This window comes from Simochromis diagramma, unplaced genomic scaffold (genome assembly GCF_900408965.1).
Source record: "Simochromis diagramma unplaced genomic scaffold, fSimDia1.1 OVJJ01000293.1, whole genome shotgun sequence".
NCBI classification, from domain to species: Eukaryota; Metazoa; Chordata; class Actinopteri; order Cichliformes; family Cichlidae; genus Simochromis; species Simochromis diagramma.
Window position 1 is genome coordinate 20,863,778 of NW_024386801.1, and position 18,715 is coordinate 20,882,492.

General features: G+C 40.0%; 1 protein-coding gene across 3 annotated transcripts in view; it reads right to left on the bottom strand.

Annotated features, from left to right (window-relative positions):
* Positions 1–283: 283 nt before the first annotated feature.
* Positions 284–18,715, bottom strand: part of mgat4c (mgat4 family member C) — a 120,315-nt gene continuing 101,883 nt past the window's right edge. For all 3 annotated transcript variants that reach the window (XM_040026503.1, XM_040026502.1, XM_040026501.1), the window contains 3 exons: positions 7,696–7,847; positions 6,260–6,407; positions 284–5,586 (listed from right to left, as the gene is read on the bottom strand). In XM_040026503.1, coding sequence (XP_039882437.1) covers positions 4,430–5,586; positions 6,260–6,407; positions 7,696–7,824 — 1,434 coding nt within the window. In that variant the 5' untranslated portion in view covers positions 7,825–7,847 and the 3' untranslated portion in view covers positions 284–4,429. The remainder of the gene's footprint in view (positions 5,587–6,259; positions 6,408–7,695; positions 7,848–18,715) is intronic.

Below are 18,715 nucleotides of genomic sequence, written 5' to 3' on the forward strand. Positions count from 1 at the left end.
TGGAAAACCTGTTTATTTTCCCATAGTAAATGGTAAATGGGCTGGTTCTTATATGGAGATTTCTACTGTACTTGAGCCCTAAGGCACCCTATACAACATGCCTCATTCACCCATTCATATAATCAAACATGGAGTGGAGTTTTTCTTTATTTAATTAGTTTTATTTTTTGTCATAATTTGTACATTTTGTTGTACAACGTTCTACAAAATAAAAATGTTCTAAGAGTTGGGTTTAAATAGATTAAATGTATATCTACTAAGTGGAGATAACACTGCTGATAACACTGTAAATTGTAAAATGCCCATATTTATATAAAAAAAAAGATGGTGTTGTTTTTAATGCACTGGGCATATGTTAAACAGACACTTACCGTACAGAGGCTTATGTATCCATTTACACCGGCCATAAAACTTATACAGCATGTTAGACTGTATAAAGTCCCACTTTAACAACACTGTTTGCTTCAGAATGCATTTTTGCCTGACTGCATTTTCAGAAAACATGTCATTCGTGTTGACCAATGGGCCAAGAGCACAAAGCTTTAAACGTTACAGTACCCCCTCACACACCACCCCCAATTTCTCTGGGATCATCTGTACACTTTCATTAAGTATGCAGTAAAAAGAGCAGAAAGCTTATGAATATTGAAATGAATAATGTATGTTTTCTGCTTTAAGCTACAACTGCATCTGAGTAAAGCAGGCTCGCTCTTGCTGCAAATTTAAAGAAACTTCAAATGTCAATTATTAGTTTTAGTGAAAATGTATGTTGTAAGAGTATGATCTTTTTTTAATGTCGTTCTTCACACTGAAGCAAAACTAGTTCTTGATTTAGAGTCATGTAAATGCTGTTTAGTTATCCGCTGGGCTTTCAAAGCAACGATTCACGCCCCGACACACTGCAGACATATATTCAGTATGTTGTGATCCATTGAGCTTACTGGTGTGTTTTAGGAGTCAGTGCACAACAAAGTAAGCATTCATTTGTTTAATCTAACTTATTTTTAAATACAGCATTTACAATACAACATTTGAAATGATATGTATAAAAAAATATATGTCATCTTACAATACAGTACCAATTAGAGAACGATGGAAAGTAAAACAGACACAGAAACAACATCTTAACACACCCGCTCCACTTAACAATATACAGCATGTCAACTCCAAACTTGGTGAATGGTAGGCTTCTACGTACAGACTCAGAACAATTTCATTAGCAGAAGCTGAACAATAATTCATAGATCCTTACATACAAAAGGAGTTGTTTTATCCACTGAAAATGCTTTTGTTCATGCACTTTGTACATGCTCCACTGGAAGACAGCTCACATTTCATATAACTCCCACACATCACGTTCACACAGTCATCATTTGCTCAGAGCTTTGGGGACTAGACCTTCAAAGCCAATATAACTGAACAACTTAGATAGTTAGTTTCCTGCAGGTGAATCATAAAGTTCTGCTTTTTCCCTCACAGGTCCGGTGAGGTTTGATGCAGTTACTCTTTGATTTTAGACAATTCCAACCTTAAGAAAATTAAAGGGCCCTTTAAGTATTAAGACAAATGTATAATGGATCCTTTTCACGCGGTTCACCCAAGGCCATAGTATGAACTGAGGTTTCCAAACATATTGCCAATAGCAAAGAATGCTCTGCACAGCAGTTTGCTGATATTCTTTTGAGGAATTTATTCAGGCTTTGTTGATCCTCAAGATGTAAATCTGTCCATAATTCTGCAGTGTGCGGCTACTTTTAGCTGACATCTTATTTCATATAAAGATCAGACAGCAATTTCTTCTCCAGAAATATCACCTTCACAACATGGTTGCACTGCTTGGAGATGAGGCTTATTAAAGCTATCCATTACCACTTGTGCAACAGCTAACTGCCCTGTGGTAACATCATGTGTTTATAGCTCATAGGCAGGTAATAAGCAGGTAACACTGGGTTGAATTGGCACCGCAATGTGTGTCACGAAGAATGCCACACACACACACACAGCACAATGTAAATTGTGCTTCCAAGCATCATCCATTCAAACAACATCCCCTCCAAGGAGCTGATCCATGCAGGTCCTGGAATCATTTACTAAAATGAATAGTGGTTTTCCCAGGGAAATGTTGAGGAAAAACAATAAGCCGTATTGTAAGGTGGTGGGCATTCTAATTTCATTTCAGATAGTACATGGGGGATTTGCTCAGGGAGAATTTCAAGATTGCAGTACAAGCCAATCTGTGAAAGGTCTCGATCTGTAACACTGAACAAGACCTTGAGGGAAAACACGAAACAGGTGGCTATCACACAAGCGGAACAAAGCTGTACAAAACTGTTCCAGCATGCTTAATGATGACCTGCGTGCGCTGCATGTTCCTAAAGAACATCGGTACAATGTAAACATTTCTTGCCACCACTTCAATTTAGAAACTAATGTGACATATAGCAGATTCTGATCAGACAACAAGGTTACTTTTAAAGCATGGTACTGAACTGCTTTGGGTGTCATGGCAATGATAAGTTAACATGCCACGTGTCTGCTTAATTCTTAGAAGGTTAGCTGTTTAACAATGTTGAGCAATGAGCCCAAAAGCATCTTCAGGGGAAACTCAAGCAAGTTCCCCCAAAAGAAACTGTATGAACAGAGATCAAAGATCACGGAGAAGCAACCATGTAAGAGCAGAAACAGTGAAGGAGTGAGAGCCCAGCACTGGGGAAAGAACGAATTGAGATCTTATAGCTCCAGGGAAGATGTTGTTTTGCTGGTGTAGAGAGTGAGGCAAACACAGACCAATTTACTAGGAGGAAAACTGTGTTGTTAAAAAAGAAAGGAAAAAAAAAGAAAGAGTCGTATGAGCAGACCTGGCCCATTTCTCACTGTGCAATCTAATCTCAGCTCTTGGAGAAGATGGGCGAACACAAACAGTGCTCTCCCGTCAGCAGCGCTGACAGGATATACAGTGTTTGAAAAAGAGCTCAACTCAGTCACACATCTGCCTTACCCGTAACTAAGAAGACGATTAAACAGGAAAGAATATTTAAAGCAGAGAAATCTGGTGTTACTTGATGAATATTCAAGGCAACAATGACCTCTGACACTTCCTGATGAGATTTCGAGCTGGAAAATGATTAAGGGTCAAGAGGGGACATCCTCAGAGAGAAATCCAAGGGCTACACTTTTGCCAGTTCATTGTCCGCCATGATAAAAAAAACAAAAACAAAGAAACAAACAACAAAAAAACCCTACAGGATTTTCAATAAGGTGGTTGTTTAAAGAATACCATGTTACACTTAATAATAAGTCCTTCAATTATAAATTAGTACTTCATAATACTCCGAAACAAAAAACTGCAGCACATCAGTAGTACACTGTCCTACAAATAAAATTTGTGTTCATCATTTACATGAAGTGCCTTCCTGAAAAGCTTTCAAAAACATTCCTAAATAATATATAGTTATTTGAATTACTAATGGGTGAGTGGGTGTGATGACTGAGCGTAGTATCAGCTCAACAGTTTCTAAAATTTGACAGTTATTAAATATGAATGATACTGTACACCAAATGGACGCATAATCATGCATTTATGACCTTGACGGTGTTCAATGCGGTGCTCGTCTTTCACAGTTATCATTTTGAGCATATTAAATGTGTGAATGTATGAAGAAAAACTCTTAATGACTACACTTTCAACTGAATTTCCCCACAACTTTGTTATTGTCAACAAATCCCATGAAAAAAAAAAAAAAGCCAACACAAAAACTCTGCTCGATCTCTCAAAACTTTCCAAAAACTCCACTGCTGTTACTGCTGGGCGCTGTAAGCAAAATATACATTATTTTGTATTTAGTGCTTTGGCAACCATGTAAGAGCAGAAACAGGGTAAAATGATATTTTGGATAACTGAGCTTAACGACACTGAGAAACAACATGCTGTATATCACACTGGAGATAGAGAGTACAAAATAGTATGTTTTAGTCTTTTCATGGGATTTTGTTACAGAAACAAAATACTGAAATTGTAAACCATATTTTCCTTTGGGCAGGAGAATAGTCAAAACAAAGCTAAACAAAAACCCAACAATCAGAACATTGTGACATGATATTACTTAAAGCTGCTAAACAATAACAGTGAATTATCACCCAGCCGTGTATTAAGGATCGCTATCAAAAGCTGAAATGGATAAACTCCTGTAACACTTCAACATGTGTTAATGAACACTTTGAGGTCAGCTGAACAGTCCTTGAGAATGACTGTGAAGATGCTCCACTAAGAGTACAACTTGCAGGTAAAAAACTATAGATTGATTTGGCAATCAAAACGAGTATCAATAAATACATATAAAATGAATAAATAAATCTGGAAATACATACATTACTAAATAATAATAAAAACCTTTGCCTTTATGACATATTAAAAGTCTCTGTATAGTCATCATTGGCTGGGGGGTTGCGTAGTCCATAAACTTATACTTCTGATAATGAGCCATTCTTTCTGGCTGCCTGTGACCACAATGCGTACACACTCAATGTCAAAGGCTATTTTGTGGTCTACGTCATGGACCTCAATGTTGCCATTTTTAAACTCTCCTAATGTGATATAAGAGGAACACTGTTTGCCTTTTTTAGTCCCAACTAATTTCTCTCCTACTTCCAGAGCTCCGTGATGAAGAATGTCATTCTGCCGGTCATCAGACCCAGTAACAATCTTAATTTTACTGATTTTGGTAGATTTGTTAAAGACTACAATAAAGAAATCTCCAGTGGAGGGAGGTTTTCCCCAAAAGTATTCGTCCACTGTGCTGTAAGCCTTGGTGGCGTCATAGTTTTCAAAGACATTGATGTTTGTGTAAAGGCTGGCGGGGGGGTTGTCGGGAATGTCTATGGAGTCTTCCTCAAAGTCATCATCCTTCAGCTTGTTCTCGGCACCCTTATAAGAGGAGTAGTAGCCCATGTGCTGGAACAGTGAAGGCTTGAAGCGGATCACGTCCTTCTGTGCCAGCAGGCCTCTGAAGTGGATGAGGAGCCAGTCGCAGGGCATTTCCTGGTAGAACATGAGCAGGAAATGAGCCAGGCGCGGCAGGTCTCTGGAGTGATACAGCTTCCCGATGTAGCCCAGCTTGGAGAATTCCAACATCACCCAGTAGGAACCTTCTCTGGAGGTGATCACCTTCTTCAGTGCCGTCAGGAAGTTCCTGGAGCAGCGCACATCGTCCTCTAACATCATGTAGAAGTCGGAGAGGTTTGTGCAGAAGTTGAGCAGGAAAGCGTAGTCCACGTTCTGCTTTGAGCGGAAACGGACCCTGTCCTCTGGGTCGTTGTAGTTCCTTTTCAATCCGTCCAGAGACGGATAGTACTCCTCTGGAGCTTGGATTACTAAGAGACGTCCAGCTATGATGTGGTGTGCAAACTTCCTGGTGATTTCCTGCACCAGGTTCTCACACCAGACCAGGTCAAAGTCCGCCAGATGGACGACAACCACAATCTCTTTCAGTTCCTCGTAACTGGACTGATCAAATATGGATTTGATCGTTTCCAGGAGGTAGTTTCCTCTTTTTCTTTTGACAGATGAGAGCCCGATGGTGAGATACTCTGTGAATAAAAAATATGACTGTCAACTTTGATCACTATTTCCAAAAACATCTTTAAAGGACAGGTTTCAGATGAACTGCATAAGTTTCAACGCTGTCTGAGAAAATATACTCCTAAAATTGTAAACGTGAAATTAGAGTTTAAGTAAATTTATTTCAAGGTCTGCTTATTAGTTGCTTCCTGAGCCTTCAAATGGTCATCAGCTGATCTTTATTTACAATCAGCCCTTATCACATGACCAAAGTTCCAGCGTAGTTGAAAGTCACTTTGAATTCAAACTATGTCAAAGTCCACCAGTATTATTTGAGAAAATAAACGTAATACAAATTTTTAAATGCATTTGTATTTTTCTAAAGCATTTTCTAAATATTTTTGCTGAATAAACAATTGTGCTCAGTGCTCACTTATTTAACAGCACACAGTTATTGTCTATGAGGGAAAATAGACATAAAAGCTTTGTGAATAAAGCACAAAGCACTAAAGAAGAATTTAATGTTGAGGTAAAGAAGCCCCTGTGGAGCAGTTTCTGTTTATTGCTATGCATTAAATCCCAATGTCACAGATTTTAAATTTAATTTTGCATCCTCTTCTTGCAAATACAATTCACTGTAATTTGCCCCAGCCCATGAAAGACTCAATGTAAATTTCTATTAAAAAGAAACAGTAAACTTACTCTTGCGGTTCAGTGGGGTACCAGCGAGATAGCGATATGTGACGTTGATGGATCCAGAGAAATTACTCAGGTCTCTGAAGGTGTGGACGTATCGTTCTGAGCTTGAAGGGTGGACTGATGTTTCCCTAAGCTGCCTTTTATCCCCTTCCTGGAGCAAAACATAAAAAAAAACACATTATGAACTGATGCACACAAAAAAATCTGGAAAAAAAAAAATCTAATTATGCAAATTATTAAAGTTCCCAATTATCAAATAAATAAAGTATTTCACATCTCAGCATCAAATAAGGTGGACATCAGATGTTTCTTTTGACAAGTAAATGAAAAGTAAAAAATTTGTGTCTTGGCATATTATACATATTTAAACATTTCCGCAAAAAACATGGAAAGCCTGTAAAGTTTAAGACTGAAACCATTTCCCATCATTATTGAAGCTCTATGACATGCATTAACATCTATTGATTTTCAGAGTATTCGGTTTAAATTCAGTTCAAGTCAATTTTATGTACAATCGCAACAGCGCCAAATCACAACAAGAGTTGCTTCAAGGTGTTTTTAAAGTGTATAGCTTAGTAGCTAGCAGTACTTTTATCCTGTAATTGAGCTTCTTTATGTGCAAAAATTAAAAGAACAATTTTCCTATTTTCCTGATCAGAAGAAGAAGAACTAGATACATTTTGTGAAGAGCCAGGTTGATGGATAGCTGAGAAAACTAGCTATGTATAGTATGTGTATTAGGGTTTGTGTTTAATAGGATACTGCTGATCATTTCAGTACTGGGTAAAAATTTACAAGGCTTCTAAACATACAGAACCACTGAAACAGCCTTAAACTGATGAAAAACATTGCAGTTGACAGTGAAGCCCCTCACACGCCCCAAATCTGTGTTTGACCAGGACCATTTGACTATTTTGTGCAGTTCATCCTCAGCAGACATACCCCTGTGTTGTGAAACTTCATATTATATACATTTTTTCAAGTATTCAAATTTAGCTAAGTAGCTTAAAACACTATTTTCTCAAGTGTTGCCTCGGAAAACACATTTCTTTCTTTATATTGATATCAAATCTATTGACATGACACAACTAAACCTCCATTTCAGAAGGTTTGTTTAAACCCCTGCAGGCAGTGAGGAGAAAAAGCAAACCACCTTAATATTTTAAAGAACAAACACTGATAATATACTGAGATCAACAAGAGTTGCTGGCATCATGAATAAATGATAAATCATAAAGATGATCTCAATGTGTCCACCTCATTAACATTTAAATATGTCTCTCTTACAAAAGAGCAACTGCACATCAAACAGGAAGCACGTCTGGAAATGTGGTCAAGTGTGCATCAAGAAGACATCCAGAAGAAATACAAACATAAAGTGTCTAATTCTCTGTAAAAAACACTTCTGCAAACGCGCATACGTAGAACAATTGACTAACCAGCACGTAGCCATCTTCAATGTAAAGGTTCAGGAAGAGGAGGAAGGTGATGAGGAAGCCGAGGAAGGGAATAGTGGAGCGTTTCCTCAGACATCTCATCTTGTCCAGGGATTTCCACATCAGCCTCATGCTCTACACAGTATTGCTGAGATCTGCACGAAATAAACATGAGCAAAAACACATCACACAAGACAGAAGTGTATGCTTTGAATTTCATCAGCCACGATTCTGCAGATAATTTGCCTTTAGCAGACTGTTGTGAGATTTTAGCAACATAAGACCATCTTTCATGTATTATTATCCCCCACAAGTGTAATGGGTAATGTTTTTTTTATTGTACACAAATACATTAATATACACTGAAGAGTAAATTTGTTCAGTACCCGTTCCCCTTTAATCTATTTTTAGGTCTTCAGTGATGAAGGCTCATGCCATTTCTGACAGCACACATTTCAGTGCTTTCTTGGTCAAAGAAAACAATGCTTCTGCCTGCTCTCATCAGCTAGCAAACTCCTTCATAGTGGAATAATGTTTGTAGAATACAGGCCACCATCACTCAAGAGGAGAGGAAAATTCAATTTTCAATCACGTCTCTTTATTTCCGATTTCTGGTCGATAAAAGAAAGAAATTAAAAGACACAAAGGGCAAAAGAAGAAAGAGCAAAATGGGTGAAAGGTTTTTCATAGCTAGTCAGTACATAGGTATTTTCTAAAGCTGCAAAAAAAATAAGTACTTTCAATAATCTATTAATTACAATGACATATTTTTCCTTCCCATCGTAGGTAAAGTCAGTGCAAAATTCAAAAGTACTGAATCTGTAAAAAGGGCAAAAAGTCAAAACATTTTAGAACTGTCACTGCATTTTCTGTTCTGCGTTACTGGTACTACTACTGGTTTTTATCCAAAGGACATCATTGTTGGTTTTGTTCAATTAACCAATCAGATTTAAGGCAGCTTTGGTTGCATGCAGTAAATGGATTGGTTCGTCTATAGCACTCAAAGCACTTTATACAACCTTCCCAAATTCACCAAAGCAATTTTTTCTACACCTAAGTGCTTTCTATCTAACAATCACACATCAGAGAGCAACTTGGGGTTCAAATTGCATGCAGAGTGGAGCAGCCAGGGATCAAACCACCAACCTTCCAATTAGTGGATGACCTGCTCTGCCTCCTGAGCTACAGCCACCCTTAAAGCAGCACATGTGTATAGCATCATAAATTCCTAAACATTAACTAGTGAACTTAAAAAACAAATCTTGATTGGATACACTGGCCCAAAAGCCCCCAAAATCTGCTGAGTTAACAGATTAGCCAATGGGTTCCCAGAGTGACGCGTCAGGAACTGAATCATTTTTAATGGTGATGCACAAAACAGTTTCTTCATCCTTTAAAAGCTATAGATACATCTATCTATCAGTCTGTCTTGTTACAATTACTTATTATAACTGCTAGTTATCTACAGGCTTCGGGTCAAAAACTTATAATTTTATATAAAGACATTTTAGGTTTTATTTTAGTACTATGATGGACTGGGAAATGGTGACCTTGGTCGCCAAGCAAGCACTCACATTCACAATCTTTATTGAATCCTGTAAGCCATTCTCAATGTCTGCTTTTAACTACTATTTTAACTACTATTACTAACAGTGCAAGGACAACAGTGGGATTATGAAGGAAGAGGAGAAGCACAATATAGCACCATTTATAGACCTGTGCAATCAAATCTAATATATATCTAAATATGACTTTTAAGAAGCTTAAGTTATACTTATGTGTTGCTTGTTCCGCACACAATTTTTCCGTTCAACAAATCAGTTTTGTTGTATGAATTGTGGCATTTCTCTATTGCCGACGTTAATAGTACAAGAAATACAGAACACAGTTTGTGTAATGTTGGTACATGAACAATTCAACAAATAAAAGCTACATCAAACACAGCTTTCAGCTAGAACAGTGCCATACACACTAGCTTCAGTCACAACTGGAACAGAAAGCTCTCAAAGCACATGTACAAGTGAAACCTACTGAGGGAGAAAAAGCCTATAAACAGCGGCAGCAGAAGTAACAGTCCACAGACATGAAGCAAGTGGTGTCTGTCCTTTTGTTTGCCAGCAATTAGGCATCAGCATTCCCTTTTGTTCCCTTGTTGCAAAGCCCACGAGATGTCTAATAGAATACAAACTACCTCTAAGCTCAGTTCAATGACCACGTACAAATCAATCACCCACACCAAGAGTCAGCTTCACTGGGGTTTTGACTAGTCAATACCTCTTTTTGCACACTTGAAAACTAAATTTAACATATCTGTCCGGCCTGTTCTCTGCAATTTTCACCTCACTGTGGTTCAGCCAAAAAACTGTGTATATCCGTAATATATAAGATTTCTATTTCTATATCTATCTATATATCTGTATATATACATATATATATATATAATATATATATATATACTATATATATATACACAAACACCCCGCAGCCCCTCCGGACCCACAATGCGGTTTCTTCTCCAAGCTCGGGTCCTCTACCAGAGGCCTGGGAGCTCGAGGGTCCTGCGCAGTATCTTAGCTGTTCCCAGGACTGCGCTCTTCTGGACAGAGATCTCCGATGTTATTCCCGGGATCTGCTGGAGCCACTCGCCTAGCTTGGGAGTCACCGCACCTAGTGCTCCGATTACCACGGGGACCACCGTTACCTTCACCCTCCACATCCTCTCGAGCTCTTCTCTGAGCCCTTGGTATTTCTCCAGCTTCTCGTGTTCCTTCTTCCTGATATTGCTGTCATTCGGAACCGCTACATCGATCACTACGGCCGTCTTCTTCTGTTTGTCTACCACCACTATGTCCGGTTGGTTAGCCACCACCATTTTGTCCATCTGTATCTGGAAGTCCCACAGGATCTTAGCTCGGTCATTCTCCACCACCCTTGGGGGCATCTCCCATTTTGACCTCGGGACTTCCAGGTTATACTCGGCACAGATGTTCCTGTACACTATGCCGGCCACTTGGTTATGGCGTTCCATGTATGCCTTGCCTGCTAGCATCTTGCACCCTGCTGTTATGTGCTGGATTGTCTCTGGGGCATCTTTACACAGCCTGCACCTGGGGTCTTGCCTGGTGTGATAGACCCCAGCCTCTATGGATCTTGTACTCAGAGCTTGTTCTTGTGCTGCCATGATTAGTGCCTCTGTGCTGTCTTTCAGCTACATGAATAGGATGATGGACATATATATATATATATACACACACATATATAAGGTGCAACTCAAGTCTGCTGCTCAGCCCACAAATACATTCTCCTCACAAATGTGGGATAGTATAGGAAAATGGTATAAGATGCCAAAAAAGCATCGTTATAACAAAGAAATAACTCATCAAACACAAATTTCCTTATTTTTTATATATAAGTTTATATATAAAACACTGATGTGGATGAACACATCTGCATTTGTTGTGAACTGCTTGGTTATGACGTCATTACAGATTAACAAACTGTGCTGTTTGAGCTGCAGCAGCACACCATCCTTCTAGTAAGACCACATCTTGAGATATTATTGAATGAACTGTAATCAGTTCAGTCTGAGTTGCAGGGGGCGATATCTTTTAACACATAAGAAACATTTTGCTAGATATTTCTCTAATATATGCAGTCTGAACACCTGAGTTAATATTTTATCTGCAAAAAGAGGAATTGCAATCTTCATGAACGCTTCATGAGCTACTGCAGTACAGATAATATCTGAAAGGAATATGCTAGCTGTCTGAAATGCATCTTGTATAACCGTGCAGAACTACGGTTGATGCAAAACAGCTTGCATATTGTGTGAGGAAGCTGAGTGGAACACGATGATGAGAAGAATCATTAGGCCGACTCTGGAGAAATCTCAGCTGATGGCTACAAGTACAAGAGTCCTCCTGACGGCACAGCTCAGGTAACTCTCTTTTCTTCTTAGAACCTCCTTAGTGAGAAATCAGCAGCAGATCTTTCGATATCTGCACAAACATAAGCTGTGTTGGGACGTTTTGCATACAATTAAATCAAATTAAATTCTTTGCACAATCCCGTGTGAACGCTACAATTAGACAACTTTCTATTCCAATGTTGGGGAGGAGTTTATGCCTCTGGATGGAGACTTGAGTGTCTGTCATCAAGTTACAAGACAAAGAAAGGCGCCTCTTATTTCAATAATTCAGTATGGTCTCAGAGCAGGAAGAGGATGAGATCCTCCTCCTGCCACAGGCACAGCTGGGAAACATGCTCACTTCTGCTACCCTAGATTTCACTTCTTTGTTTTATTTTATTTTATTTTATACAGCAGAACATCTAAAACAGTGTCACCTCCTTACTCTGAGAATACGCTAGAACATAGACCAGGTATACGCTAGCATGCTGTATGAATTCACCGATAGCTTCCAATAACAAGTGGGTGGGATGTGCGGCTTGTTGTGTTTATTCTTGTGGCATGAATCCAGAGTGGAGCTGCAGCAGTGAAATGCACTAAGTGTATTTTAATGGGTGTGTCATCCTGGCAGTCACACAGCCCCTCGGATGTCCCCAGCACCATTTTGGGACACAGTATACTTCCAGCAAGCTGGGGCTGTTAAATATCCATTATGCGCTGTGTGTGAACTGGACCAAATAAACCACAATACCGCCCCTCTGCTTGCTTTTGCCTAGCAGTGCGTTGTGCACTGAAGTCGCATCAACTGCCTGTCCCAAACGCCTTTTGAAAACCGTGCTCTCAATAAGAAGTTAAATCCTGTTACACAGGCATAAAGGGCTCGGTGGCAACAAAACTGTCACAAAAGCCAAGCACTCTGGCCGTAAAGACCTCCCAAATTTGATTTAGGCATTAGGCCACTAAATGCTCAGCGTGATCAAAACTTCTCAAGCCTTGTAATTTTTGTTCAGCATACTTTGCTTTGTATTCTATAACAAGCAGTCTGCAAAAATCCTTTAAGATCGATGCTTCGGTTGCTCCTGGATGAGATAAGATAGAAAATATGCCCCTTCAAAAATCCTCCGAGGAAACTATCACCTGGTTGTATCACACCAGAGCCTTAGGGGTTGGAAATGGCTCTCAGCTGGAAATCTTTCGCCCATCAATCTTTGACGTCACAGCGAGCTTATGAAGCTTATGTTGTTGTGCAGAAAGATGAGCACCAGAGGAAGAAAAAATGGTAAACAAGGGGCTTGGAAAATTATGAGAAGACCTCTAATGTGGACCGGTCACAAAATGAAGATGAAAAATTTATGTTCAACAATCGAGAGCATATAGTGAATCTTGACTGAATGGGAGCATCGATACACTGAAGTTAATGGAGAGTAATATTAAAGGTTTATAGGCTGGAACTGGTTTATTTATTCAATGAGGATAATAATATTAATATTATTAATAATAATAATAATCCACAGTCTAAGTAAAAATTGTAAAATTTACCACAATAAAGAGACAAAAAAACACATAACAAATAACAGATTCATTATGCAACACTTCTATTAGTTGAAACAATATCATGAAGGGCGAGAATTTTAAAGTGAGCTATTACATGTTTCGTAAGCAATATCCCTTTTTTCATGTATCTAGACTTAAACTACCTTGACAAGCAATCTCTGCATTCATCCTCAACGTCCTCCACGTTTCTGTGGCAGTGCATACGACATGACTTATTCAGAAATTGTCCCCCACCCTCCACATCCTCTAATGGTGAAATCTGACAGAGGCCAACTGCAAATGGAAATCAAGCAGCTGCCCCGCGCGAAGAAGGCAATTGTGTGGTCCAGCCTGATGTGCAGCTCTAATGCCAAGCTTTCGATATGATGGCAAAAAAAAACAGAAAGAAAAAAACTAGAGAAAAAACAACAAAAACAAAAGGCTTTCATGTCTTCCTCCATTTGCAGTGGCTTGATTGGTGCAGAGTGGCAGCAGTCCTGCATGCCAACGATACCACTTTCTTTTTGTCAAGTGCTGTGAAAGGAAAACGAACAGCTCGGCCGGAGTAAATGAAACAAGGTATAGGACGGTGCAGAGCGGCAGTGACACAAACGTGAGTTGAGCTCCACAGTAATTTCACATCCCATCTTCCGGAGGTTGTTTTTTCAAAGTCACTTCCACTGTGGCGATACCACTGCACCTTGGAGGACACGTAGCTTGGTTGAAGCGTAACACCTGCTAACCTGAATTTGAAAATAATTTGAATGGATAGCTTTAAAAAAAAAAAACATAGTTGGTGTATATCATCATCATCATCATTTATTTATTTATATAGCACTTTAAAAACACACCTGGTAGACCAAAGTGCTGTATACTATCAGCTTAATGAATTTATTTTTTTGAATGCAGGCAGCGAACTGGGAAAAGGCCGAATAATGAAGAAGAGATTTGAAAATAAAATGTTCTCCTCTGGGAATCTCAGGTACACACAGCAGTGAGCCCCTCCATGTGCTATTCAAAAATCAAAATAACCTCTTAACAAACACATTTCTTGCCAGCTTGAATCAACTTTCAACATTCAATTTAGGCCACGTTTTTAGAAGAGTGAAGAAGCATTTCTGTAATGGGAAAACCTAAATGGGAAACTTATTGTGAATAAGAAAAGGGGAACAGATTAATAAAATGGGCAGCAGAAAGCAATTCTCCCACATTTCATCTTGTTATCTGTTTTACATTATTTCCCCTGGGTATCCTGCACCTTGCAGATATACAGCTCTGCACAAATAATCAATTAAGCCGGGAGATTTGCAGGTATTCAGCAGTTGCTTTGTGTCAGGCCTTCAGCCACTTTCAATGGATTTTCGTTCTCGATAAAAAGCCGAGAGTAACAGAGGCTTTTGTTGATAACAAAATTGTGGCATGCAGTGGAATAATAAATCTGTTTATTATGAAATGAGTCTTTTCTTAATCTAACTGGTCAAACAGTTTACCAATTACTGCATTCTCGCAGCATGCCAGAGAAAGGAATCTGTCATCTACAAAGTCCACAGACCCTTGTCAGAGAGCCACGGCTGTTAGGGAAACACAGAAATGGTCTTAATTATCGAGATGCACAATGTAATTCCAACAAACCCTGCGTATCACAGCAGCCAATCACGTTTGACAACCTGTCATCTCCACAAAGGTATTCTTCCAAAGGGAGAACACTCCTATATTCCCTCTGTAAACTGCCAAGCAGATTTCTGATCATAAAACCGAGTCAGACGGTTCGCTTTGCCCATCCCGGTTGCATCAAACTCCAGAGGACAGGCTGCTATGCCAAGGATCCAAACAGATGTAACACCCCAGCACAGAGGCAGCACTACCCTCCCCCCATTGTCTCCCTGTGCTGGGCCTGTCACTGCTGTCAGCAGCCTGAGCTCACTCACTCTAATGGGGGGGGGGGGGGGGGGGTTGAGTATTGCGGTGGCAGCAGAGGGGAGAGTGAGTGCTGAATGTGATGCATTCCCCGTGGACATACTGTCCAAGTGTGCCACCCTCCCCCACCACCACCGACTGCCACTGCTACCACCGCCGTGGCCCTCGTGGGAGAAACATGCAGACCAGTGACAATGGCACTTCCAGCTGTTCCCTCATAAGGAGATGGTGTGCAAGACAAGCCATGATGCTTTAAAAACCCCAAATGGTCTCAGCTCGTCGTCCTGTCAGGTGCTCTGACACTAGAATATTTCCAGCCTCCACCAAGACCCCCACCAGCCCTCGCACACCCACCCTCGTGTTCTTGCCTCTGTAAGCTCACACAGTGAGAGGCCAGTCCATTGTTCTAGTTCCAGTATGTGTTGGAGACGCCAGTAAAGGCTTTCAATTCATCAGCACTGGCACAGGTGGCGCAAGCTACTCGAATACATTCTCATGAAATGTTAAGCATGCGCATCCCATTGATGCTAGCTTCAGAGCAATCAAGCATCAAAACAGTCTGAACAAACAGCTCTGGCACTCGCTCTGCCGCGGTACAACTGTGCAGATTATTCATGGTCCGTAAGTGAAATGTGATTGTGCAGAGCCTCATCAGATCGGTCCATATATATTTTGTTTAAATTATTTATTTTACTGGATGGAGAAGAGGCGTCTCATAATTTTATAGCTTTCAATCCACTTGTGCCATCTCTGTGCAGCCATCCCTTAACTTTAGCAGCACTGTGAAAGAGAGACTGCATTTATCACGAAACACAAACTGAGTGCAATCAAGGAGCGTAATGTGCTGATAAGGTGGCAACATACACACGCTTCATGACATAGACGCACTCACACTCTACAGTGATACACAGATTTATGATGTATGGCTCCTACTGAAGCTACGTTAAACAGCGTATATTTGAAGTATATTCTGGATGTAAGGTTAGAGGGAATTTTGAAAAAGCTTTTTATGGTTCCAGAGGCAGTGAACATAAAGAGGACTGTGAAGTGTGAGAAATAATTTGGTCTCTCCTAGGCCCTTCTAACCACTTAGCACTTTGACCTAGATTAGCACTCTGTCAGAGGTGCACTTGGGAGGCATGGCAATGGAGGACTGCGATACTGTCTGCTTATTTCCACAAGAAAACACTCTTGACATATGTTCACTCCCTGAACACATGCAGACGCTTGCATACTGGTTTTATTTTTGATATCAAGTATTACGTAGTATCTCTATCTGTAACACAAGATGATTAGTATTTGGATACTGTGAATTTCTCTCCAGGGCAAAGATATTCAATTAGTTCTTTGTTATACCGCAATCCACTAATGGACCGTGCGGCATCTCGACTTCAAACTCCACATCTATCCTCTGTGCCTGACGTCATGTGTCATAAACATATGCTGCTGCTCCCCTGAGGCCATTTTCTACATTAAAAACACAGACCCATGTGAATTAGCCGACAGCATCCTGTCATCGTGTCTATTGTTAAAAACAAAAAAAACTGGACTGTGCCAAGGGCAAGACGGAGAATGGAAAACAATAGAGGGAAAACGGCCATTTAAAAAAAAAGTACCAGGAAGAAACCCCCTCTCCCGTTCCTCCCCTCTCTCTGTCTCCATTTGGGAGACAGCAAAAAGGAGACTTGGCTCTGCCTTAAAAGCACTTAAAAAACCAAGGTCACCTCCTGGTCAAATCTGTGAAATGAGAAAATAGCTGAAGGGGCAATAGGCCAGCAGCAGATAACATGAGAATGCACTATCTTTCCCCTACACATTTAGTGCAGTGGAGGATGAGGCACTGGCAGACTTTTCAAAACAAAAGAGGTTGAAATAAGGACTGGAGACACAATAAGATGGCCCACTTTCACCAAGTATGACAGCGCATACATTGAAGTGCTCTTAGAGAATGAGGCTTTTGGTCAAGCAGATAGTGGAGAGCCAAAGAGCCGAATGTGAGCTCACACAACTGGGTTTTTGCATTTAATCACTCAGGTAAATTTAAAGCCACATCCTTGTCCTTCAATTTAAGTCAGGAGCTGTTGTTACCATTAAGGAAATGGATCCTAGAACTCAACTGAAATTCTCAGAGTCACATAGAGTGAACATCCACTCCCTCCCTAAGGTGCAAATTGGAGTAGTAAAACCTGAATTGATGTTATCAGGTGTTTGGAAATGGGCCATTGATGCTGAATTATCTCTTGACATTGGGGGCTCATGAACTTCTGTGAAATATATACCAACAAAATTATGCCTATTTAAGTACAGGGCTTGCAGCTGTGACTCATAAAATGTGCCCATAACATATAAGCCCTGTTTGCACAAAACAGCAGCATCACCTGGAGTCCCACAGTGATTTGTAATAGCTGCAGATGGACGTCACTGCTTTAATCAATGTGTGACTCAGTAGTGTCTATTGTGTGTAAAGCAATATCACCTCACTCTGATGAAACCAAAACATATGAAAGACTGCACTGAGACACGCTTAAAAGAAGCGGAGGATTCTTCAGTGTCGTTGGGGACACTTCTGCTGTGCAGTGGTGCAATTTTTCTATTTCTTTTGTTTTTTATGTGACTTCCGTTGTGTTTTGTGTGCTTTTGTGTTCTGGTGTTTTCTTAAGCTATACGTTTGACCTTTAAGGGCCACCGTAAATATCAGCCATATATCATTTAACAGAAGTCATCTAATACTGGTCTTATCTTGTGCTTGCACAGTCAGACTCTTAGGGTTCTTCTTTTCTACTGTACTTACACTTTGTACACTCACTCCATAACACAGCATCAAAGCTAGAGAATTAGATATATTTATAATTAGCCGATGACAAACAGCTAAACAGAGGAAGTGGTGCAGAATGTCATTTTAAGTGATAACTGTTTGCTAAACTATTAGCCGCAGCAACTGTATGGGCAATATTAGCTCTCCCTTTTCAGCTTGTGTAGCATCCAAAAAGTGCTTATTGCGACCTTGACTTACAAGATGACCCCCAGGTTGTACTAGTCATGTTTAATTAAGGCTGCAGTGTTCCAGCATCTTCCTCATTGTTAACTGATGTTCTGTTGAGCAACTGCGGGATTAGCTAGCGAGTAATAAATCACAGCAAATCTCTGTGATCAACACAGCTTTAAAGGTGATGGGAACTTGTTCATTTTTAATGAGCATACAGATACATTTGAAGCAGCTAACATCATTTGGAGTGAAAGCAGTTTGATGTAAAAATTCAACATTTTAATAAAATCTTTAATAGCTCTTCAGTTGATAACACTGTTATGGTCACAATGAGTAAATTGCATCTTGTGTGGATTGTGGAAGCAAAATATCACCCCTTACAGTGGGCTGACGCAGCGGTGTTTATCAAGGAATGAATCAAGAAATCTGTAATCTTTAAAGATTTATAACTTCAAAAGCAATCTCCACAGTCCTGCAAATCACAAATTCTTTCCTCCTGAAAGCAAGAGAATGAAAAACCAGCAGAAAGTGAGATGAACAGCACATTACCTGAGCAGAGAAGCACATGTTTCCTGCCAGCCTCACCAGTCTTGAATAACAGAGTTCTCCTGGAGGCAGCTCTCTGTTGATCAATTGACTACCTATCCCAGTGCTAGACTGATGGGAGAATATCCCATATC